The sequence below is a fragment of the Dermacentor silvarum genome, chromosome 6 (genome assembly GCF_013339745.2).
Source record: "Dermacentor silvarum isolate Dsil-2018 chromosome 6, BIME_Dsil_1.4, whole genome shotgun sequence".
Classification (NCBI taxonomy): Eukaryota; Metazoa; Arthropoda; class Arachnida; order Ixodida; family Ixodidae; genus Dermacentor; species Dermacentor silvarum.
Window position 1 is genome coordinate 47,188,583 of NC_051159.1, and position 26,719 is coordinate 47,215,301.

Sequence of the window (26,719 nt, forward strand, 5' to 3'; positions counted from 1 at the left end):
GTCGTCTTGCCACGAGCTTTGCTTACCCTCCTTTTCTCGACAGGGGAAGGATTCTGATTTTTCTCCAACTTCACCTCCGCATGCGGCGGCCGAGGAGGCGAGCGCCATCTGGATAATACTTATGCGAGGAGAAAAACACGGTACGCCGCTGTATGACTGGTAGAAATGTTGGAAAAGGGGCTTGTGTTTGGGTTTCCGCCATAAGAGAATTATGTTTTTTTGTATACTCAAAGTACAATCCGACGCTATCACGCCTGTGGGTTGTGGTTAGGTCATACTTTACGATTTTTCAGACACATTTTACTTTGAGAAATTCGATTAGTTCACCAGTACCTCCACGCCACGCGGAGGGCCTACGTGGTCGGGGTGGTTCGGGATGATTTTCTACGCCACGGATGCCGGCGCCGGATTTTCTGTGACACGGGGCCCTTAACGCTTTCGCGTTAACTGGCCAAAGTTAGCACTATTCTGAAGTAATCGAAATCAAGAACTTGTTCTCAGCAGCAGAATGGCATAGCCACCGAGGAAATGCGGTGAAAAAAGTGAAACCGAGTGTTTGTCTAAAGCGATGAAAAAAAGCGAAAAAAAGAAGAAAAAAAAAACAAGAAATACACTGCACTTTATTTCCTGATATTTATTTCCTTGGTCTTCTGTAAGACATGACGTTTAATCACATAAATGTGCCTCAGTTACCAACACTAATGTCTCTGAGTTTGCCGCGAAAATAGTACCACATGAATTACACGAGTAGTAGCACGGTAACGGCACAAATCACTCGCATTATCACCTGCACATTTTTTTATTGTGTAGAGGGAAGAAGGGTGTCAGGAATTTTTATATAATTAGAAATGACGTAGAACACAACGCAACCATAATTTTAGTACTGAATGAGTAACATAGCACGCACGTATTCGATGCTGCGACTAAATGAGTAAAAATTAAATATGATGTTAATGTCTGAAAAGAACAATACAGAATTTGTTGCATTTCTTCAAACAATGCTCGAAGCCCCTGAGCTATCGATTTTTTCAATAATCCAATAAGCACTGCTGCGAAGCTTGGACTATTTCGATGTCATGATATTATGCTTCCCTAAGCATTTCGTAGGGTCTATAATTTGTTTTGTATTGAAATCTGCCCTGCTACGCCGCCAAAACACGCATGAACATGCTGCGACTAAAGCCAATAGAACTGAAAATATTTCGGCTTTACCACATTTCTGGTACAAATAAATACGATCGGAATCAGAAAAGTAGAGAAAGGGTAGAAGAAACGCAATCTAAGTTGTTTCTTCTTTCTTACTTTCGTATCAACAGCGCTGCGCCTCTGCATTCACGCGTAGTAGTCAATCTCAACGGCGTCGCTTCGTGTTCCTTCTTCTTTATACGATGCGTCGACGTCATCGAGCACTGCAGGCTGTTCCGTCTCCTCATATGCATCGTCAGCTTTTGATTCCCCTTCAGCCACCGAAATACCGGCGGAGCCCTCAGGCTCAAGCGTAGGTTCGGCGACGTTAGGAACTGCTTGCGCTGCGTCGGTAGCGGCCGGCTCAAATGGTGCAGTCTCAGGTGCTTCAACTGCCCCTCCGCTTGGCTGAAGTATTGTATCTTGATTCGGGGCATTTGGTTCACTGGTACTTTCGTCGTGCTGCTGGCTAAGCGCAGAATCGGGATTTTGTTCAGTTGTATCGGCTTTGGGTTCAAGCGGCTCAGGAGCCTTTTCTAAAACTGGAAGCTTGGTTTCAGCTGATCTCGTAGACTCAACATCAGCCTCCGTATCGGAGGCAGCTACTACAGGTTCTATGCCTATCGATTTCTCCGTCTGGACTGTCTTGATCTCATCGATTGTTTCAAGTGTGTCAGAGTGTCCTGCTGGGGGTTCTGACCCAACTTCTAGTGAAGCCTCACTGGCTGAAGGCGAGTGCTCAGCCGTGCCGTCTGTTGCTTCTGGTTCAGGTACTTCGGCTTCAGGTGCTGGTTGTAGTTCCTGAGTTACTTCTGTACGCTGTGGCTGGGCCTCGGCTGATTTAGGAGTAGCCTGTTCTTCAGGCTGGTCGAGCTCTGCAGACGATTGTACCTTCTCTTTAGTAATCTCTTGTTTCATGTCGGTACCAATACCATCTGAATTAGGTGAAGCTTCATCTAGACCTGACAGAGGTTGTTGCGTAGGTGGCAGCTGTGTTTCAGTTTCGCTTTGCTTAGCCTCGGGCTCAATCGACTGTTTTGTGGCTATTTGTTCTGGCTCAGGAGCAGGCTGTTCTGACTGAGGTGCAAGTTTTGCTTCTTCTGTGGTGTCTGGCTCTACTGACTTTTCTGTCGATTCGTAAACAGATTGTGGTGGTTCATGTCGAGGCTGCGCTATCTCGGTAGCCTGATCCCTTTGCTCAGGCTCACGCGAAGGTTGTTGCTCTTGTACAATCTCGGAAGGCTCACGCACAAGCTCAGCTGGCTCCTCCGTGGCTTCTGCCTCAAGCTGCGGGGCTGCTGCAGTAGGCTGCGGTGCTGCTTCAACTAACGCCTGCGCATGCTGCGTAGTTTGCTCGGCTGTTGCCTCTGTCGTGTCGTGCACAACTTGAAATGATTCATCTGGTTGTTGTGGTTGAGTTTGTGCCGGTGCCTTTGTAGATTCTCGCCCTCCTTCGTGTCCAGGTTCAGTTGATGCTGGGCTGAAAGTCATCTGATTGCTCCGCTGTTTCTGCTACTGCTTGTCCATCAGTGCGTTGTGGCTCTGGTTGAAGTGTCGTAGCGGCCAATTTTTCGGAAGGCGCTTGTTCTTGCTCGCCTGCAAGCTCAACCTGCTGAACAGAAGGCTTTGTGTCGTGCTCACTCTTGGCTGGCTTTTCCGCTTGGTGCGGCTCAGAATCAGTTGTGGGTGCATTTGGTTCAGTCGCAGGTGCCTGTTCATTCTGAGTTTGAGTAGCATCTTCATTACCTTCGGGCTCACGTTCAGGTACGGCTTGCTCCCTTGAAGGCTGTGCCTCTGACTCAGGTGCTGACACAACCGATTCTAACGCACGTTTTGGACTGTGGTCAGTCTCATTTGGCTCTTGGGAACGTGCGGGTATCGTCTCATCAGCTGACTCAGCTGGCAAAACCATATCTTGCTGTTCTGTCTGCCTGGGATTTCCTGATGGCTGTGGCTCTTGTTCAGGTGCGGAGTCTGTTGGTTCTATAGTGGGTCCCAATTCTTGTTCAGAATGAGCATTTATGTCACGCTCACTTTCAGGTTCGGCTTGCTCTTTTGAAGGCTGCGGCTCAGTTTCATGGTCGGATTTGGTTGGCTTCTGCGAACGTGCTGGATTTGGCTCATCGATTGACTCAGCCGTCACTACTGTGTCCTGGATTCCCGGTTCTGTTGGATTTGCTGCCGGCTGCAGCTCCAACCCAGGCGCTCCATCTGTTGGCGCAGCAAGAGGTTCTAATTCACGCTCAGTGTCATCAGACCCTTCGTTATCCTTTTGCTGACGTTCAGGTTCAGCTTGTTCTTGGGAAGGTTGCGGCTTCGGTGCACCAATCGGCTCGGATGCCTCCACAACATCGTCTTTATCGATTTGTTCTGCGGAACGCGTTTGCAGTGGCTCATCAACCGACTCAGACGGCACCACCATGCCCTGCGAATCAGGCTGGACTCCCTCGTGCGAAGGTCCTGGTTTTGGTCCTGGAGTGAGCACCACTTGCTCGGAAGTTTGCTCAGGCACTGCTTCATGTTCGGACTGCGGTCCTTGCTCTGGAAGGAGATGTTCAATTTCAGGCTGAAAGACGGGGAAGTTAGTTGTCGCCGGTTCAGGGTACTGCTGGAATTCGAAGCAGTTGGCTCGCTCCGGGTAGTCGCATACTTGTAGTTCGTAGTTAAACTGCAAATTTCCCGGGCAAACGAAGAGTAGCGGCGTACCCTGCAAGAAAAAAAAAAAGAAAACGGATTTACAGCCTTGTTTACTGAATAGATTTGTCTGGTCACATTTCAAACGTTGCATCGGACATAATCAGCGCCTCGAAACAGCACGCGCGTTGCTGCTTCTGAATTACTGCATGTGTGAAAAATTATGATTGAAAGTTCAAGTTGAAGTTCTTATTTGCATCATTACAATGCGGGTTGTCAGGTGCTGCAGGTGCTGCTTTCGTGCTCCAGGCAATGTTTTAGCTTTTTGTCCCTTATTATGAAATGTTATAACCTCGATGTTTTCTCGTTTAACAACCTATCATGACGAGTTTATTCTCGTTTGAGAGCAGAGCAGATGCTTTCAGGCATATACATATATGCTTTCATCAGTGTGTGCATGTGTAATTGCTCAGGTGAACATTTCCGCTGTTAGTATGCATCCTATAATTTCTAATGTGGTCATACAGATTTGCACGCTTTTGTGTAATTGTAATTTTTCTGTCGGTGAATGGCATTAAGAATGCTTCATTAGCTACAGTGGGTAATCATGCTGTAGTAGTGAAACTTTTAGAACAATGGCCGGCATTTCTTAGCCGACCAAGATACCAAAGAATAGAAACATCTTTTTATTTATATTGACGGGTGTACATGTTTATCTTTCACCGGTGACCGCTTTTCACCGGCTAACAAATGTTAAACGTTATCGTTAGGCACAGGCCGCTTTATAGGACGCGCCTGCATGTATCGGAAGTTTCTCGAACGTTATAGATGCTTCTATCCATTGTCCGTTGTCACCGACGCTTATGTAATCTGATTGTATGAGCGACGCGAAATTGTCTAGTACTTTCTGGAAGACACGCGGGCACCAGGGATTACTCTGGAACCTTCGATGACTCATGTATAAAAGCCGACGCGTTTCGCCGCTGATAAGATTTCGGCGATCGCCGACTGTGTTCGCCGCTATCCTTATGCTTGGAGTGTAGCTTGCTTTTGTGGGCACACGTTCGCCCAATAGAGAATAACTTTCGTCATGCACAGTTTTACGACTGTTTTCCTCACCGTCATTACTACGTGGCATCTGGTGGAGGTGATGTATTGTTATCACGCTTTCTTTTGTCATCTCTGTGTTTGGTGCTAACACGAGTAAGCGACGAAGTTGATCACGGTCTACCAATGTATTCATTCGATTTAACTGCAGCGAAGCATGCAGGTTAAAGGCATTCGTGTAGTTTCGGAGTGGCACTTGCCACCTCTACCGTTTGCAGCTTCTTTACCGTCTTGCTCTTGCTAGGGTGCACGACTGTGCGAGTGCATCGTGTTTGGTGTTAAAGCTGCTGAGTCTTGCAAGGACCTGACGTTGGTTTTATGCGGTCCGTTAGATGTTCGCACCTCACGTCTTTGGTGAAGCATGAGAGAAGCCCGTGAATACACACAAAATAGCCTCGCGACTAGCCGCTCGAGGTACTTTGCGTGTATTCGCAGGCTTCTTTCATTCTTGGAAAATACTTTTATGTAGCACGTATTCAGCAACAGAAAGCTGTATCGGGAGTTTCTCATGTTCTACAATTTTCTCACTTACACTTTTCATCTAAATAGATTATTTGGGAAGTTGAATAATTAATTAGGCCTAATTATGTAATTATGCAGAATGCAAACGAGCCGGTAGATCCCACGCCCTGTGAGAATCGATGTTATGCGAAGCAATTTGCAGGGAGCCTACCAAGTTAACGAAACGACCATGAGAGCACCCATACGTAAGTGACTGCTTCATGACCTACGTGACACGCATGTCATGACATTCATGTTATGAGTCCCAAGGAGTCCAATTAGCTACGCCTTAGAGACCTTAAGGCGAAAGCCTTAGTCACGCTGATGACAATGACTCTGACCATCAACCTTTAGCCTTTTCCTTCACTAAGTACCACATCCGAACCCATTACGTTGATTTATGAGTGTTAATCCTTTTTCGCTGAGTCATGGTCACGACCATGACTTCTACCACCATGCTTTAGCGTTTCCTTCACTTAGTACCCACGTCCAAACCAATTTCAGTGCTTTTTGGGTGTTAACCGCCGCGGTGGCTCAGTCAGCTAAATAAAGCGTTGCGCTGCTGAGCACGAGGTCACGGGATCGAATCCCGGCCGCGGTGGCCGCATTTAGATGGAGGCGATATGCAAAAACGCCCGTGTGCTTGCGTTGTAGTGCAGGTTAAAGAACCCCAGGTGGTCAAAATTAATCCGGAGCTTTCCACTACGGCGTGCCTCATAATCAGAACTGGCTTTGGCACGTAAAACCCCAGAAAGAAGAAGAAAGGTTTGTGGGTGTTAATTTTTTTCTCGCCCGGTCATTGTCATTTTTGATTAGTCATGCTCGTCACTATGACTTCTACCATCATTATTTAGTGTTTCCTTCACTTAGTACCCACGTCAGAACCCATTTCAGTGATTTTTGAGTGTTAATCTTTTTTTCGCGGGATCATTGTCATTTAGGCGGCTGTTTCATGACCAACATGACACGCATGTCATGAAATTCATGTCATGACCCATCATTTGTCATACTTTCTCATGACCCAGCATTTGTCATGGCCCATCATTTGTACACTCTTGTCATACTGTGCCAATTTTTGGGCATACCAAGCTAACGAAACGACCATGAAAGCACCAAGGCGTAGGTGGCTAGATAGATAGATAGATAGATAGATAGATAGGTAAAGATAGATAGATAGATAGATAGATAGATAGATACTGTCCAAGTGGTAAATGTTCGCCAAGAAATGCTTCGCATTTAAAAAGTAATCTGAGTATCTCCAAGCGACGGCAAGCAACATTGCCTTGGTTCTGCCCAGCTAGGTGGCATTTGCATATATTTAGAGTTTGGTTCAAGTAACGTGGGACGCCATAAGTCATCATCATCATCAGCCTCTATTTATGTCCACTGTAGGACGAAGGCCTCTCCCTGCAATCTCCAATTACCCCTGTTTTGCACTAGCGTATTCCAACTTGCGCCTGCAAATTTCCTAACTTCATCACCCCATCTGGTTTTCTGCCGTCCTCGACTGCGCATCCCTTCTCTTGGTATCAATTCTATAACTCTAATTGTCCACCGGTTATCTATCCTACGCATAACATGGCCTGCACAGCTCCATTTCTTCCGCTTAATGTCAACTAGAATATCGGCTATCCCCGTTTGTTCTCTGATCCACACCGCTCTCTTCCTGTCTATTAACGTTAGTTCTAACATGTTTCCTTTCCATCGCTATTTGTGCGGTTCTTAACTTGTTCTCGAGCTTCTTTGTTAACCTCCGAGTTTCTGCACCATATGTTAGCACCGGTAGAATGCAATGCTTGTACACTTTTCTTTTCAACGACAGTGGTAAGCTCCCAGTCAGGATTTGGCGATGCCTGCCATATGCACTCCAATCCAATTTTATTCCTCTGTAAATTTCTTTCTCATGATCAGGGTCCCCTATGAGTAATAGACCTAGATAAACGTACTCCTTTACAGATTCTAGAGGATGACTTCCTGAATTCCTGAATTCTTGTTCCCTTGCAAGGTTATTCAACATTATCTTTGTCTTCTGCATATTCATCTTCAACCCAATTCTTACATTTTCTCGATTAAGGTCCTCAATAATTTGTTGTAATTCGTCTCCATTGTTGCTGAATAGGACAATGTCATCTGCAAACCGAAGGTTGCTGAGATATTCGCCGTTGATCCTCACCCCTAATCCTTCCCAGTCTAAGAGCATGAATACTTCTTCGAAGCATGCAGTGAATAGCATTGGAGAAATTGTGTCTGCTTGCCTGACCCCCTTCTTGATAGGTAACTTTCTACTTTCCTTGTGGAGAACCAAGGTAGCTGTGGAATCCTTGTAGATATTTGCTGAAATATTCACGTATGCCTCCTGTACTCCTTGATTACCCAATGCCTCTAGGACTGCTGGTATCTCTACTAAAACAAATACCTTTTCATAATCTAAGAAAGCCATATAGTGAGGTTGATTGTACTCTGCAGATTTCTCGATTACGTGATTGATAACACTGATGTGAACCATTGTAGAATATCTGTCCTTTTATTAAATCGACTGTTATTTCATCTTCTCCAGTAGCTTTTCCCCTGGTCATGCCTTTCAAGGCCCTTCTAATTTCATCGCTAGTTATAGAAGGAGCCTCCGTATCCGGTTCATCATTATTTCAAATGAAAGTAGCTTGGCTGTTTTGGGCACTGTACAGGTCAGTACAGAATTCTTCCGCTGCTTTTACTATGCCATCGAAATATCTAATGCCATTACCCTGCTTATCTTTGCGTGCATACAACTTGCCTTGTCCTATGCCAAGCTTTCTTCTTACTTTTTTTATGTTGCTTCCATATTTTACGGCTTCCTCAATCTTTCCCAAGTTTTCCAATTTCTTGCCCAGTTTCCCTCAATCTTTCCCAATTTCGAATATCCCTTACCTTGTTCTCGTTGATCACTTTTGACAGTTCAGCGAATTATATCTGATCTCTTGAGTTTGACACTCATGTTTTGTCGTTCCTTTATGAGGTCCTTTGATTCTTGGGAGAGCTTACCTACTGGTTGCCTTGGTGCCTTACCTGCCACTTCAATTGCTGCTTCTGAGACCAGGCTAGTTACTGTTTTATTAATTACCTCTATGTTGTCTTGTTCTTCCTGTTCTAAAGCTGCATATTTGTTTGCGAGCACCAGCCTGAATTGGTCTGCCTTTACCCTTACTGCGTTTAGGTTGGCCTGTTTCCTATTGAGTAATTTTACTCTTTCTCTCTTCAAATTGAGAGAAATCCTAGACCTCACTAACCTATGGTCAATGCACTTTACCTTACCTAACACTTCTACGTCTTGCACTATGCTTGGATCGGCAGAGAGTATGAAATCTATTTCATTGCTTGTTTCTCCATTAGGGCTTTTCAAGGTCCACTTCCTCTTGCTGCACTTCCTGAAGATGGTATTCATTATTCGGAGCCTATTCCTTTCCGCGAATTCTACCAAAATCTCTCCTCTTGCATTCCTAGAATCGATGCCGTAGTTGCCATTTGTTTGGTAATTGGCAACACCATATGTATGCTTTAGCTACTCGATCGGTGAAACACTACAGGTACGTTTCACAAACGACTGATAGAGCCAGAAGTAACTAACAATGATTCGTACTTACTGTACCCGACGATTAAAATTTGAAGAGCTAAGCGCGAGCCTTTCGCGCATCCTATGGGGAACCAGCGCTGATGAGGAGCCGCTATTCGGCAGTGTACAATTATAATATTCTTGTGACGTCAGGTGCAGAAATCTCGAAAAAGAGACGTCATTTTTAACGCTAACAGACGTGGGCCTGTGGAAACGTCTGCATTAGGTCGATACCGTTGGGAAGCTCTGTTCATAGTCATACACGTTGCGAGGGGGGCATTCACTCCTACATGTTAGCACGCCGGTGCCCAATCAGAACAAATGATGCGGACACTGGAAGCAAATTTCGCCATTCGCGATAAGTTCTGTATAAAGATCAAGTGCAATACGACCATATCATGCCCCATGCTCATTATGTAGTAGGTGCCAGTGAAAGCGTGCGAGAGAAAGCGTGCGAGGGTGAGCCGAGAAGGATGGTGGCTTGACGCTCGCCTCATGTTGGGGTCATCGTGCGATAAAGCGCTCGCACATGCGGGGGGTGGGTGTGTTTGGGGTGAGCAGACCATACCGTGATCAAGCGTGCTCTAGGGGGCAAGTGAGCAGTGTCTCTTCCGCTAGCCCAGTCGTGGCTGCGTATACACCCACCACGCCCTATCTTCGATTCAATGTCCACTAGGTGGAAAGTAAGGCGATCCGAGATGGTTGATGGTTCCACGTGCACTGTCTTTCTGTGCGCCTAGTGCTGGAGGTCGCGTAATTTCAAGTCTCAGAGACGCGTGGAAGGCAGTGGCAGCAGAAGCGTTCGCTCGCCTGACTTAGCGCTCTCCAGTGCACCAGCGTTATGACAGCGACTGTTCGCAGTCATCGGGTAAGATCTCATAATGTTTTCCTATGCGCCAATGACACCATGTTTGTTAATTTATTTGGTAAGCGAACGTGTACTGCGACTTAGAAGGGCAGTAAAACTACGAACCTTACTTTATGTAGTTACTTAATAATTTGCGATGGCTATAATGCTTCGCCTTCGGGGCAGAACTGTGACATTTTGTTTTATTGTGGCAAAGCAGCGCTACAACTTGGTGCATTGCGAGAAGGGTCGATGCCAAATGGCGGCACAATGCGGTACAGCGTCTTCGTAGCGTTATAAGTTAAACGAAAAACACTGGGAAATATGGGCTGGTCCCAAAGGGGGGTGCATTTCCACGCTTCGGCTCATGGGGCATGATAAAAGTAGAAACTGGCGCGTGTGAACGTGCTCTCGCGCTAATATGCGATATAAGGCAACTACCTAATTGGGGTTGGCACGAGAGAAGTATGAATGCATGCATGACCTAACGGTTAAAACATGGGGCTGCTGTGAGAACAGTCAAGGTTGAATTCTACCACTGAACACTTGAATTTTCTCTTCATTGAAGATGCCCGAAACGTGGCGAGACAGCAACCTACGTACCTACTTAAGGCAAATAGTCCGAATTAAGACATACAGTGCCCCGAAATACTATTTTACTAAAGTAAGAAAATTAACATTACTGATGATATTTTACTTCCTTCAGGAGGAAGCCGTGCTGTATGGTGAGTATGTGATCAAAATATTCCCAAGCAATGGCACTTTCTCGATAGCCGAATGAAAACCTTTCCCACGAGCTCGTCAGCAGCAATGCAGGTGCAGGAATGCAGGTGCAGGAATGATGAGCCCAGAAAAGACGGCTGACTAGCTATTAGCATGAGACCACCAGTCGACCGGGCCCGGTTCGAGCGTGCTACGTTTACCTTTGGCGCTTTATAAACTGGCGGATTTCTGCGCGCCCTAGATATCTCGAATGAGGGCCCTACAAATTCCTTGGACGTAGTGTCACTAGGACGAGTTCAGCAGAGTCTATAGTGTACTATCATATATACTATTTCATAATAAATGAAATAATGCGTAAAACTATTATCACTATTAGCGAGGAACCATCGTGAAATATTTGTATAGTCAGGAACAGAGCTATCAACCTGGTATTTTGTTGATTTGAATTTATCTTTTAGGTGAACATGTTTATGTTTATGCCGGGCCAACGAGTAATCTTTTCTCTTTATAGCCGCAATCTTGAGACAGCGACATATAGGGCCACCGCGTCTCACTTTGTCACTCACTTTCCCACATACGCTACGCAATGAAATTCAGGTGAAAAAAAAAATCAGCTCAGACTGGTAAGCTTATACCAAATAAGATACCAGTGATTCGCACATGGTCTCTACGTCATTTTCGATGACATACTCAAGTAATAGCAGTGCTATTAGTAGACGACATAGGACTGTCTTAATGGCGATCGTTTATCATGCGTCAGGAATCCTAATTTACGCGCACAGATGTGAATTTGCACCACTCTTATCAGTTTTCGTCTGATTTATTGTCAGCAGAGTTAAAATTTGCGCATCTGTATTGGTGTGCTCTATTCTGTGCTGCGTGCAAGGTTCTTATTTACTTCGTTTTTTTTTGTGAAGTTACTGTACCGATATCGTGACCATGTGTCCTATACTAACTTTCGTTCGTAGGTTGCTGTATGGCGAATTAATTATGCATAGAGCATTGAAGGCTATGCTTTATTTATGTGTCGCTTCATTACTTAAATATTTCTCAACGTTTGTTTCATTGTCCCTGCTGTTTATTTGCTGGAGTTTATTTTACTTTTGTTTTACCTGATTGTGGGACAGCTGGCCCTTAGGATTTAAATGTTTCCCAGTTCACATGAACAACAATAAACTGCGTGAAACTGCGGTTCCCTTATTATTCGGGGTTACTGGAGGTGGCAGTTTTGTTGGAGGAGTGTCTTGACCTCGGTTTCTTACCTGTGCGCATATGTAGAAAGTAGAGCAGTTGAAAGGATTCGGCAGTATCGTGGCTGCGTCATGAACGTCATCCACAGAAGGACAGCCGAAGGAGTACTGGCCATTACTTGCTGGGCAGATGGCCAAGGTTATCGCCATCAGCACGGCGGTATAAACGCCGCTTGTCCTGCAAAGAAAATAAGTGATAAGAAGAGGCGATAGGGTGCATGACTACGCATGCGCACAAAGCGTGGGGCGCTCAGCTGATCAGCCTGACATGCCCATTATTGACGATACATACTTATATGTTCACGAAAGATATCATTCTGGCACCACACTTCTTATGTGCTCGTGGCCATTTTCAGATGCCTCCAAAAAAAAAAAAAAACAGTCCTACAGGGAGATTCGTGAATAACCTACTATAACACGCCAATGCAGCTGTATACCTCACTCAGACTATATCGGAGTCAGTATTTACAAACGAAGAACGCCTGTAGATCTCTCTTGTCATCCAATATCTTGCTATAATACCTCGTGACATCTTTAAACTCATTAAGATTAAACTGATGAATTGTTTATACCTGGAGTAGCATGTCAGGCGCGCATCGAGGCGAACATCTCCCGGATATCATTTTTTATTAATTATTTTTAACATTTTATTATTATTATTATTTTTTTATCCGTTCACGTGGCGGCTTTAATTTACTATTGCAATATTTGTTGTGTGGTCTAAGGTTTCCTTCAGATTTGTCTTCTAAACTGCGAGCTTTTCTCTCGTTAGTATGTACTGGTATAATTGGCATATATCGTTGATTAGAGCGCTGTCGTTCATGGCTTTGGTGCCCATGTCAAATGCGCTGAAACCAATTATTGTTGTGCAGCTTTGCTTCCCGCGATCGCAGGTCCCTGTTTGTATTTCTAATTAATAAAAATGGTCTATCCTGAATAAATAGTCGACGACTAACTACAAAATTTTGTTTAATTGCACGCAGATAACGTTAACTTCTTGTTGAACATTCTTTAGGCCGACATTGAGACAATGCTTCTTCATGTTCTCACTGATTTATTGTAATACCTCTCCACCACTAGTCAATCAAGCGGTATTCTTTGTAAAGTGTTCAGTGCTCGGATATGAATGTTCATGTTTACCAATGATTCACACCAACCTAGAATTCTGAATACTTATTCCAGATGTCCATTGAACACCAGCGCAGATATTACATGGACGTATTTACGTATACCTTTTTCATGCCTTGACTAGCTTTGCTAATGATATGCCTACTACATCAAAAAGGATTGTTTTCGGTATGTGACAAAACCTTATATAGTGGTTGTCTAATACAGCGGACGTCTTCATAATTTGAATATATGCATGATAGATTAGTTAGTAAGTATTGTCGTGGTAATTTTCTTCAGCGTTATACCTTATTACTTCATTGAAATAACGCCTTTTTATACACCATGGCCGAAACATTAAAAGATCGCCATGGGAAGCGCGGAGTTTCTCTGAAATTAGAGCTGGGGTAACAGTGCCATTATAAAATGATTGTGTAGCAGTATTGTTGTCGATAACCGTAAAAAGGGCTGAAAATGAAGACAACAGTAGTTTTCAGATTATAATGCGGCTAGAGCATCCGACGACCATAAGTACGTACGGGACATATTTAGTAAGAACATCTTGAAAGTGTAAATCAAGTGGTATGACCGCAAGACAATAAAACGCGTTCAAATATATGCGGAAGTCATTCTAAAGTCAATAACAGCAACTGCCCGATATCCTTCGAAAGTGGTGTACACGAATTGATGCCTTGTGAAATTTGAAGGACAACAAAGAAATGTTCCGATTGCTTACAGAACAAAAAATTTACTTCACAGAGAAAATCTGTCAATCACTGAACTTGCCGATTCTGAGTGAGGTTGTATGTTGCAAATTAACAAAAAATATTTATTTAAGGAGGAAAAAGTTGTAAACCGTTCTTTCTAGGGTTAACATCGAATTGAAGAAGTTATTTCGCTATTGAGCCTCTATGATGGCAGTAACGGATCGCTTGCACCGTTTACACACGTTCCTGACCCATACAATATTGAATGTTCGAAAGTGATTTTGTGCAGTAAAAAAAAATAAAGTTATACGTAACACTCACATGCTTCCTCTTTACTTCCGAAGTCCCGTGTTGATGGTTCGCGGTCTGTAGCAGGATCTGCTCTTATTTGTCACCCCTGGTGAGAGCAGCCATAAACGGGCTGTCGTCGTACAGGATCCAGCAGATAAAAGAGTCCTCACGCTGGCCTCTTGCCTTCTCTACGCTCAATTCCGGAGGTTCGGGAAACAGGCCGCAATTCGGCTGACTTCTGTTGTTTTACGGCTGCTAACGAGCAGCCTATAGCTGATAAAAAGCTGCAGGGGGGGTTCTCAGCGAGGAATGTGGGGGCGGCGGTGACCGGGCTACAGACGACGACACGTAGGGCCAGGAAAATGTGACACGTCGACAGGACGAAGTTTACGGGATCGCACCGCCGCTCAGTTTTTTATAAAAAGCGCTGGATTATGCTATCTCTATAGTCTGAACGTCTTCTATAAGATCTTCAGTGGTCAAAAATGCAGTTGCGTGGTGCGTGGGAGCACTGCCCTCATCCTTCCAAAACCAAGGGTTAATGATCTTTTTCTGTGAGTTCTACTCAAACGATGTTGTAATTTATCGAATATTGACCAGAATGTTGACACTGGAAAATGGAGTTTGTAATGATGCAATATACGCTATGAAAGAGGCTTTTAACAGGCAATGTCGTCTCTGTTACGAAAATTCTGACTAAATTCTTTGGGTTCGCAAGCATGACGTAAGTTCTCACGTTTTTTTAATGCTTACTATTTCTTTCGCATTAAATTCTTCTAGGGATTCACGGAGGCCGTTTAGTGCCAATACAGATCTCGTAATGTTCTTCGCTGACTCTTACACAGCCTGCAGGGTAGTGTCGGGTAATTTGCCTTCTCAATTTTTGTTTCCATTACAACGTAGCGAAATAAGATTGATGCCAATAAAATTGCACCGACAGAAAAACGTCATGTTAACCTACTCCAATGGCAAAAGTTTACACAGTAGCTTACGGTTAATAATCAGTATGCTTCTTTCTGTACTTTTCGATACTTACGGCAAGGCATAGGCTTCACTAGCGTTTTAACCATATTGTTTAACCATATTTGTATACTGAACAATAGGCTTTACCAATGCTTTTTAAGTGGTTACGTTTATTTATTATACTTCTTTCGAAGTGAACATACAAGTGCGCAAGAAAATCTTGGGCCAATCGCCAGAACTAGTGAAGATTCTTGGCCCATGTTTGTGTACGTATGGCAGTTGGTTAGTTTTATCTATCGTTATCCTATTGATAACTTGCTGTGTAAGAGCCATAGAAAGAAGAAGAGAGAGAAAGCAACGAGGCGAAGTTTTTACCCAACGAGTGTCCAGTTTATGACTTTACATTTGGAGGCAAAGAAAGGGAAATAGAAAGCATTGATTGAAGGCATGTGACATAGGAAATCTTTGAATTGCACTTCGTGACTTTGTGAACGTTATATTGTGACGTTGTAGTGATGGCGAAGAACACAGTACACCAAAACTGAGGATCACGAAACTAGCTTTTTTTTTATTGGGCGAATCTGTGCCCATAAAAGCAAATGACACTCCAAGCACAACGGTAGCGGCGATTGTCACAGTCAGCGATTGTCGAAATCTCATCTGCGGATCAAGCGCGTCGGCTTTTATATATGACTACACAATTTCATATAAAGTACTACACAATTCGCGCCGAGCACACAATCGCATCACACGAGGTTCGGTGACAATAGACAGAACGGATATAATCAACGATTACCTTCGAGTAAGTTCCAAATCATGCAGGCGCGTCTTGCGCTGAGCGGTAACTTTATGATGTTAACGGATGAAATGCAGTCCCCGAGAAAAGGATAAATAAGTACACGTGTCAATGTGCAAGACTCTGTAAATGTTATGCTGCAAGCGCATGTGCTTGAATTACCGGGGGGAGGCTGGACCTTTGTCAGGTGTTGCAAAACACCTTTAGCCCAATCTTCTTCGGTTGGCAGTATATACTGTGAACCGTAATAAAAAGTTTTGCTGTTGTAGCTCTAAACAAAAAAAATCACAGCATATCCACGGGGTGAGTGATGATGAGTGGGCGAAGCTCCGGAGGGAATCATCGGATCTCCCACTTAAGGGGACGCTAGCACAAACGCGTTAGAAACGTGCAGTACTCTCTAGTAAGGGGGAGCGGCCACAGCGTCTTACGCAGCCATTTACACATGCCGGAACGTGCACCGCGTTTGCCGACGCCAACACATGACTGCTGAAAGAGTACACCCCCCGTATTCATAAACGCTCCTCGACTTGAACTTGACTTGCCACCGCTTTGGGCAGCGCGTTCGAAACGCGTTGAAGGTAAGGCGGAGAGGCCACAGCGTCTTACACCAGCTTCTTACACGGGCCGTAACGCGCTAGTACAAACGCGTTAGAAACGCGCTAGAAACGCGGCCTTTCGTTAATTTTGGGTATTTATTGCCATCGTGGTGCGTGTGTCCATGTCCGCTTCGTGGCGTAGTGGGCTAACGCCGCGCGCTCGGAAGCGAGGGGTCCCTGGTTCGATTCCGCGCTACGGACGCAACTTCGGAAATTTTTTTTCTCATTTTTCTCAGACTGGTTACACACTACTACTACGACGACGACGACGGGGACGAACGGGTGCCGCTATAAGGAGCTTCGCCCCTAAAAGGGGTAGTGAGCCTTGTGTATGAACAGTAGGACGCAGAGTAGGACTGTATCGATGACTGAAGTCACTGCGCTGCTAAAACGGCAGTTGCGCACGAGGTGATTACTGCGCTAGCAGCTAATGTAGGCAGGGTCTGATGATTTTTGATGTTTGAAGTTTGCTTTGGTAAAATGCATGCACAAAGGTGGGTATGCTATTGCGGAGAAGGAGGCCCCATATCGAAAACACTGCGAAATGCTCCAAGTTCATTCCGCCGTGTTTGATTGCCAATAACTCGGCGTCTGCTGAACGCATTGAAGTACTTTTTGCGGCAAAGTATTTCTGAAAAAGCCTATTTTAGCTTCAAATGCATTTTTCAAACCCTTTAAAACATAGAGTTTCATATTACTATAACTAGAGGGCAATGTGGCGCTGCGATCGTTCAACTATCATGGGAATGATGGGAAGTACAGGCTACGGATTGGTATTCTGTTGACTGGCGAACTAGTCTACAGGTATTTTTTTGTCAGTTTTGGTTTCGCTAGTTTTGTTCCAAGCGCAGTTGCTACAATGCACAGTGGGGCAGTGCGGCGCAAAACTCTCGAGCTCTCTGTATTTGTTTGGTCGCTCGAAGTAGCGATAGGGTTCTTTATTCTATGGCGATAGCGTGCTGAGCTAGCGGCTGGAACGATGCTTGTGTCGCGGCGTGTTGACGAAGCCCTGACGAGAAAGCGACTGCTGACTGCTTGCATAAAGCATTTTGTTTGCTACATAGTTGCTCTTCTACTGGCTTGACAATCAAATTTGATTGAGGGCTTCATTGCACATTACTCGTTTATGTGTTCATTGAAATGGTTGTTTCAGGACATTTGAGAACACAAACTTACTTGTGGTAGGAAAGGTTGCTGCTTCCTGGCTGTAGTCTGCTGCCGCAAAACGGGTAAGCGCAAAGCCACGACATAACAGTTGCTGGCGCGCACTTCAGAAGAAGCGGTACGTCGACATAAAATATAGTGAAGCATGCTCGTAAGAGGCCACAAGCGTCCAAGATAGCACTGCAGCAGATGTGTTTAAAAGTACTCGAAGACGTTCATCAATCGTGACAGCCGATGCAGCCTTTCGAAAGAGCGAGAGAGTTCGCAAGTGCGTCTGCGCAGACGCAAGTGCGTCTGCGAGAAAAGTTCACTTTCCTCGCGTTCGCAGCGAGCAGGCGTCGTAGCAGACGACAATTGTAACAAAGGCGCAACACTTTTCTCATAATACAAAATTTTTATTCCCACAAATATTTGATGAGTATTTTTTATATAAGCACATGCACGGTTGTTATTGCTGTTGTGAAAGTAAATAAATAATTATTCAATGGCGCTAAATCAGGCAGAACGATGCATACCCTGGTGGTAAACCATGCTTCAATCTCAGTCATACAAACTTTATTCAATGTATTATGCATTATATAAAACACAACATAAATAAAATTAATTTTTGCACGAAAATGTTTTAATACAGATTCGTTTACTGCGCCGCATGCAAACGCCACCAGTTTCAAGACAGAAGTCAATCCGAAGCCTGTACTTCCCATCATTCCCATGTAGGTTGAGGCGACGTTCAGGAGAACCCCGTAGACACTAGCGCCACTTTTCCCTCTAGGTTTTTTATTTAGAAACTCTATGCTTTAAAAACTCTAGCCCAGAGCCAACTCCGACGCAGGCTATTCAAATATATGCAAAACGCAGAAATGCTATTATGAAACCCTACATCGACTGATTTGAACGATGCTTGCTGCATGTGAGAAAGTTAAATTTTAGTGACTGTCGGAAGAAGAATTTAGACTTATGAGCTCATGTGCTGGGGAAAAATTGCAGAAAATTGATACGTTTCAAGAAATAATAAGCACTTAGTTTACAAATGTGTAATTCTGCAACCAAGAACAGATATCGCATTTCTGTAAACTGCATCCGTCAGAGAATCAAAAGCGAAAATATTTCGCGTGCAAAATTACGTACGGCATACGTGAAAGTCTTGCAATGTCCGCAAGCTTTCCGCAAAAGTGCAAATAACAAATCAGATGTGTAAATTAGTGGGCCGTATAATAAACTAAATGTGTCCGCTTTCAATGTAATATTACTTGCGCTTTAAAGAACTGTGATTTCGCATTACATTGCTGAGTTGTAAAGCTGTAAACTTGATTGTTTAGTTTTTCTGAAAATCTTTAATATTGAATAATATTTATGTAAAAAAATCGACCTCATAAATAAAGGAAATTGCTTCCTACAGTCGCTATATTTTGACATTTTATTTTAAGTGCAACCTACCTCATCAAATTCGGTGCCATGGTTGCCGAGAAATGCGGTTTCTCTAGTTCCCATGTATTTAGATAGGAGCCTGAGAGCTAAAGCTTCCACTTAACGCGGTTCTGGCTCACTGTGGCAGCCTATACGGGAACTCTACTTGAGAAGTTTGAGTAGTGATCTCTCCGGTGTGGCGTCAGCTTGGCGAGACCCCGCTTCCGCGACACACTCGCTCGCTACGTGGGGGCTGCTTGTTATGCCGGTCGACCTGCCCTGCTCGACTTTTAATGCGACAGCTATATGTGGCCCATTACGCGAAAATCCGGCGCCATCGGCGTCGCCACCGAGCGATGGTACCAAGAATGCCGACGGTGCAAATGGACTAAAATGCTAGGCTGGGCGTCAAATTTCTCAGGGAGGTTCCTATAAACAAAGTAAATCAATGGCGTTGAAATTAACATTGGTAAATTTGGGTCTCGGTGGGAATCGAACCAGGGCCTCCACGCTTCCCCGACACCGCGGTGGCTCCACGGTTCTGGTTGACTAAAGGTGTGCCTAGTGCGCGCGGCATTGCACACGTCACGTCGCACTTAAGGTGTGGCCTAGTGCTTGCGTCATTGGGCACGTGACGGCGCCGCCAATGGGTAGGAGTTGGCGCCCCGTCATGAGGGTATAAAATGAGTATATTGAATAAAAAAAGCAATAATGTCCACTTGAGCGCTGTGTCAGCGGTGCGTCGAGTTATGAACTCCTCGTGGGCAAGCCAGTGAATTGAGACGATTGGCACGTTTCGATTTGGCTTTACCGAGGTGCAGTTATCACGCAGGCGAGAGGTTTCGCAGACAAGGAACGCGTGGAAAAAAAACATTTCACCAAGTGTACTATAATGTTTTCATTCCCACACGTGAGCAGTCTTACGTGTATCTGACGAATATTTTTGTATCTCGTGAGATTGAAATGTACTAAAGTGTACGGAATATTCTGGAGCATTATTTACCGCGAAATCAAGTGAAGTAACGGCCTAACGAAACGGCGGATATATGTTTAGTGTGGATCGCCCCTCGAGTCACCTGCTAGCCACCAGTGCGTATAATGTAAGTGTACGGCTCAAATACATTGTAAAGACAGATTGTTCCGTGCTGGCGCTATGGTCCCTGCGCTGTAATAATGCAGTGTGATTCGGTTAACGGCGCGTCCTTCGGGGTATGTGGAATGTTACGTTAGCCGCAGATAATACAGAAGGCGCATCATAAAAGGCGTTCTATGACATTCTTTTGAAATAAAGTTGGCACTGCAGTGTGCTAATTCAGATTCAGAGTCGGAGCTTTATTTCAAACAATTGGCTGGCGGTCCTTCAGGCGAAAAGCTGTTGAAAACAGCTCAAAAGTGCCTCAAGGCCCTTCATGAAAGCACAACAGTCAGCGTACAGGTAACTAAAGCGAATGTATTAGTGTATGTTCTATAAGATAACTGAAGCGTATTAAAATTAACTGGTGTTAATAAAACAGTGGTAATTGCCCAGATTTACAAAGTGGTGAGAAATAAATGCACATTACTACTGCATACCACTACAAAACTAGCATAAGTGCATTAAGGATATCAACGAATTAATGGAACAGTATCGTAATAAAGTCTATATAACATTATTGAGAATCCGTCCACGAGTTCTCGCGTATACAGGCTCAGATGAGAAAAACAAATAAAAAGAACAAAACACGGAACAGTTTTATGGACAAAAATGTGGTCGCATCTCCTTTCGGATAGAGCCAGTGATAATAATGCCTTGGTTTTCATACGTATTAATAAGTGAAGGCACATTATAGGCTAGTGATTCCATTAAATAATTAGTACGCCTATACAGCATGAGCCATTTATCCTGGCTGCGGGTACGCGAGTCACTTAGCTGTCGTTGTAACCTTGTCACCGACTTCAGGAGTGATGAGAATTTTATTTCAGGAAAAAAGTCTCAATACAATAAACTAAATTCATAAGCATCAGTCACTTCGATTATGTTAGGCTTGGTGAAAAGCGGTGCTATTGAAGGAAGTACGGAACGTTAGCTATAATTCGAAGTGCAAGCTTGTGAAGAAGAAAAAAAAATTCTGCGTGTTAGTTTTCGTAAAGGTGTCCCGTACAAGCGTGCAATAGTTGATGTGCGACGCAAATAGTGCCTGATAAATTTTTAATTTCACCTTTCCCGGAAAGAAATGACGACAGCGTAACAGTGCACCCCTTGCTGATGCCAAGAACTTTGCCAAAACGTCAAAATGAGGTTTCCAACTCATTTCTGCACTGAAAAATGACACCACATGCCTTATGTTCCCAAACAATCTCGACAAGTACATCATCAAGCAGCAGTTATTCAATGTCTGCGCATGGTCCTGCAGAAGTTTGATTTGGACTTTTTGTTAGTAATTTGAAGGCCGTTGCAACTAGACCCCTCAGGTAGAGTGGAATGGTGCGTGTTCGCGTTTAGAATGACTTCGCAAGCTTCCATGCGAGAGACAATTAGGCTGGTATCATCCGAGTGCAGAGCAGTTGTTGCCTCGCTTTATATTTCTATCATGTCGTTAGCGTAGATGTCGAAAAGAATGCAGCGCTTTAAATTTAGTGCTGTCCTCCACATTTTGTTATACACTGCAGTCACACAGAAGCAAAACGTGGAATTTTGCCGAAATGAGGCGTTAGGTAAACAGAGGTATATGGTCGGGCTTGATTTAAGCCGGACTTACGGAAAAGTGCAATGAACACGTGAAAACCAACATAGTTGGAGTTGGTTGAGTGACAACTCCAAGTTTATGACCCAGCGCGGTAGCTTAGTGGCTACGACGTTGCGCTGCTAAACTCGAGGTCAAGGGTTCGGTCCCGGCTGTCACGGTAGCATATTGATGGGGGCGAAATGCGAAAACGCCGGAGTACTCATATTTAGGTTTGCGTTAAAGAACCGCAAGGGAAACAAATTTATTCGGGAGTCCTCCACTACCACGGGCCTGATAATCAGATCGCGGTAAAAGCACGTAAAACCCGAGAATTTATTTTATTTTAATTTTAATGGCGCGGCTGCATTTGCAATAAAAAAGAAGGTTATCTGTTGCCAGTATACAATTTCACGTTGGAGGAGAATATCCGTGATTCGTGGCCGACTGGAAGCTCAAACACACACAACGAAGAAGAACGAGACACGTTGGTGGGCTTGCGCTTCCAATTAACCATGAATCTGTACCAACCGGCTCGGTTCTCCACTCTCCTGGAATATCCGTGAGTTCGAATGCCAAAAGGCCAGCGAAGGACCGCCTTTTGGATGTACCCGTATGGTCAAGCGCCCATTGACATATTTTGGGTGGTTATGAAAGGCCTAGAATGTCTATTAGTAGCGGGGACAAAAACAGTAGGCAAAGCAGGCAAAGTTACCGTCATATGCGGCACTCCTGGCCGTGTGCAGGATGTCGTGCCTAAACGTAAACATAGCTTGAAACTAATAATAAATAAATAATGTTTTACGTGCTAAAAGCCACATAATATTATGAGGTACGCCGTAGTGGGGGACTCAGGATTAATGTTGACGACCTGGGGTTCTTTAACGGACCCCCAATGCAAGGTACACGGGCGCTTTCGCATTTCGCCCACATCGAAATGCCGGCGCTGCGGTCGGGATTCGATCCCGCGCTCTCGGGCTTAGCAGCGCAACGCCGAAGCCATTACGCCACCACGGCGAAGAAAAAGAAATTAAACTTGGGACTTGTGTGGGGCATACAAAGGTAAACATTGCATAACATCGCATGATGAATATAAATAAATTAAACATAATTGGATGCATCGCAATATGTATAGGATGCTTTAAAATGTTTTAGAAATTAGGTAATTGAAACCATAATCCGATGAGTACATGAATGGCAACGAACACAGGAGCAATAAAACGTTTTGCACATTCGGCCGCCTGAAGAACAAGTTTTCCTGAAATAATAATGCGCTTTGTGTTTTCTAAAAGAATATTGAACAGAAATAGCTTCCCCATGCTTAACGAAATCGAAAACAGTGAATTTTCAAATTGAAATTGATCAAAGAATTCTTTAGTAAGACAGTGTTGCATATTCTTGCCGATTGAGGAACATAATAAAACATAGTGTAAGTACGGCTCAAAAATCACCACTTGTCAGGGAAATTATCACTTGTTCGTGTAAAAAAATGGCTTTAAGTATGTAGCACCAAATGAGTTGAAATATGAGTGAAGTACATTTACGATAGAATATACTGCGGTTTAGACCCCACGCCACTTTGCGATTAAGCCTGAAGATCGCGCTTCGTCTGAGAAAATGCACAGGCACGAGTTCCCTTGGCGTGGTGTGTTGAGACTATATCCCTGACCACGGTGGCTGCTGTTTTATGGAAGAGACTTAAGACGTACTATGCAGGGGTCGGAATACTACGCTAATTGTGCCATTTTGATACTTAAGCAATTTGTTGCGCCGAATTGCGCCGAAAGCGGAAAAAAATGACCGACTTTGCACCGACCTGTGCCAGAACAGCTTTGCCTTTGGCAGGCGTTAGCGAAAGATCGCCGGCGTGGGGCAGGGCATTACTTAATTGGTTCGAAGCGCGTGTAAATGTAGCTTTCTTGTTCTGGCTGCCTGTGGGTGCGAACAGCCGTATCCAAATAAGTCGCATGAATAAAGGTAGTGACGTCCTTTTATCTTGCCACCCGAGCCGGGCAGCGAGGGCAGGCGAGGAGGTCGGCGCTCATCCTCACCTCGCTGTTGGTGGATGTGCTGGCACGGTTACCGCGCGCGAGCGTCCGCGCCTCTTGTTTTCTTTGGTTTTTGTTTTGACTCACGCAGTCATGACAGATGTTCTTGATTGTAGTGCGCAGTCCCACAATATCGGCGATCGCAAATCTTGATATCGCGTCGATCGCATTGCTCCGCAGCGCGATCGCCAGAATCAAAACCTGCAAACTGAAAGGGCGAGTGGCATGGGAAGGTGCGTGCGGCGTGGGTACTCTAAAAGGAGAGCGCAAGAGAGGTGGAAATGTCACTGCCTTTGCTTCTTAGGGACGCTTTCACCTAATCACTCAATGTGCTGTTCTGATGCCTAGGTGCTTCAACTGAGTCTAATGAGCGGCAAAGTGAAATCATTCACGTGCAGAATCTTGATTTGAGCTAGTTAGCGCTGTCACATTGACATGCCCTCGAATAAACCACTGGTGTGGTCACTAAGCCTAGCTTCTGGACAACGTCTGTTGGAAAACGCCTTAGTCAATTCACTTAGTACAAAAGATTGCTGGCTCTCGCATAATCGAGAATAGATGTAAGCATGGAATGGCTACAGTCAAAGCAGACTGGTGCCACGACGCAGGCCTGAAAGCTGCCTGTGCCGAAATGAACCTGTTCTTAAGTGAACCTCGTTGCAATTATCGTCTCGCCCAAACAACCATCCGTGGCACGCCGGCGCAGCCGGCCTGGTCACGCAGCGTAGCGCCATCTCTCGAAGGAGGTCGCGCAAAACCCGCGCCGTGGAACTCACGCACCGCTGGCGTTGAAAAGAGCACAGGAAACCCTGTATCGGCGCCAAAAGATGACAATGAATTGTATGGTGCACTGTACCTGCCTTTTGAACGTCGCTATTGGATATGACAATTAAAGTTCAGCGTACAAGAAGTTACAACTTGAGTGGTATTGCGAACAAACATTAGAAAGAAATGGGAAGCAATATTTTTTTGTAACTTGTTTGGGCAGTAAATAGCGTATGTAATTGCATATGTACAGGGGGTTGGGGGCCAGAGCTCGCATTTTATTAAGTTTTGACTAGTTGCCCGGATGATCTCGTTTGTCTCTCGCAACGATGCCTTGGATGTCCCGCAGGCTCTCGTTTCGTTCTCACGCCCATTCTCGCCTTGAGTGCCCGCATAACGGCTCCGGATATTCGCTCAAGGTGTCTTGAAGGTCGCCGCCAACGGGAGCTAAAAGCATTTCGTGCTTAAAAGTCCGAGGACACCTAAACACTTCTTACGAGTTGTGAATGCGAAAGCGCTAATGCCCAGTTGAACGCAGCTGAGCGGTCCTCCGAGTTATGAACTCCTCGGAGGCAAGCGAACGCGCTGAGACGCTTGGCGCGTTTTGATTTGGCCTAAAGGTACGTCCGCAGTAAAGTCCCTAGATATTCTGTGCTTAAAAAGAGCAAAAAATCTAGGGACTTCAGTCCGCACTAGCGACAGAAACGCGCGCAGCCGACCAACACCACCTAGTAGCATAACTTTTTTATAAAAAAAATTACATCCAGGTCCAGTGGGTGGGTCCCTCAGTCCAGGGCCCCACTGGGGATAGCGGCACGCCGGGCTTGGTCGAGAAGGGCCAATTGGTCCTCCCGCACCATGCTGGCTAGCCACACCTCCCACTGCCTACTGTTGGAGTTTTGCCCCAAAAGGGGTGATTGGATTCTTGTGGCCGATTCTGGCACGACCATGTGATATGGTCAAGAGATGGCCGCCCCCCGCACCGAGGGCAAGTGTTGGGGTACCGGGTGGGGTGTATGTGGTGTAGTAGGAGTAGGTGTGGGTATGTACGGGTTTGTAGTCGGCGCCAGTCCCGAATTTGCGCGGAGTCCAAGGATGGGTCTGGAATGCTATACCGTTGCCTTCCTCGTCTCTGTGCCTCCAAGATATCTTTTATTGTGATCGGAGATTCTACGAGAGTGCGTTCCGTCGCTCGGATGCTAAATTCTCGAGCGAGGCGGTCCGCCCTCTCGTTACCCGTCACTCCGGCGTGCGCCGGACACCACGTAATAGCGTGGTGTTCCGTGAGATTTCTTTCTAGGATTTTCATTGCGAGTTTGGGCAGGGTGCCTGTCATGAAAAGACGACATGCCGACTGCGAGTCGGTTAGTATTAAAGCAGAACGTGCTCTATTTTCAGCGTCACGTATAGCCAGAGCCACCGCGGCAGCCTCTGCTGTGGCCACTGCCTCTGTCCTGACTGTTGCGGAAATAGTAGTTTGAGCGTTTGTGGCCACCACAGTGAAGGTTTTGCTATCTTGTTTGCACGCGTCCGTGTAATCAACCTCCAGATTTCAACCGAACCGGCATTCGAGTGTCCTGGCCCGTGCAAGGCACCGTTGTCTGTGGTATTTCTCGCTCATGTTTTTAGGGATTGGGGACACAGAGATCTTAGCTCGTATGTCCGGTGGGAGGAGTTCTGTTTGGTCGTTGCAATGTGCCGGTCTGAGTGGATAACCTAATCGACGGAGAAGGTGTTCGGCCTTGCTCCGTGGCATTGAGCCTTTCTCGTTGTGCGATCAGTGTTGCAGCCACGAGTTCCTCAAAAGTGTTGCTAATACCCACTGCCTCAAAAAGGGTCGTGCTAGTGCTGATCGGTAGACCAAGCGCCGCCTTATAAGCTGTGCGTATCAGGGCGTTTATTTTAGTTTCCTCTGAGTTTGATACTTTTTGGAAAGGAAGGCAGAAGGTTACACGGCTTATGATAAATGCCTGCACGAGCCTTATCGTCTCTTCTTCCTTGAAGCCTTTTCTGTTTCTTGCTCCTCTGTTTATCATCCTAGACACACTGTTAACGGTTTTCTGGAGATATGCGATCGTGTGCCCTACTGTTCCATTGTCCTGTATCCATAGTCCGAGTATACGAGCTTTAGATACTTCCTGTATTTTTTGACCTCCAAGAGCAAGCTTTATCGGAACTCTATCGTCCTTTCGTGTATAAGGCGCTCTTACTCGGATTAGTTCGGACTTCTCCGGGGCGCAACTCATGCCAGCTTTTGCCACATGATCCTCTACAATGCTAATTGCCTTCTGGAGGGTTTCCTGACGTTCCCCTAAAGATCCCTTTGCGGTCCAG

The 26,719-nt window shown here is 45.2% G+C and overlaps 1 protein-coding gene across 1 annotated transcript; it reads right to left on the reverse strand.

The window, feature by feature from the left end:
• Positions 1-956: 956 nt before the first annotated feature.
• LOC119455482 (cell surface glycoprotein 1) lies at positions 957-14,112 on the reverse strand. The gene is made up of 3 exons (XM_037716891.2): positions 13,972-14,112; positions 11,849-12,014; positions 957-3,892 (listed from the first exon to the last, which is right to left on the reverse strand). Coding segments are annotated over exons 1-3 (1,410 nt in total). The 5' UTR covers positions 13,974-14,112; the 3' UTR covers positions 957-2,650.
• Between the last annotated feature and the right edge of the window lie 12,607 nt (positions 14,113-26,719).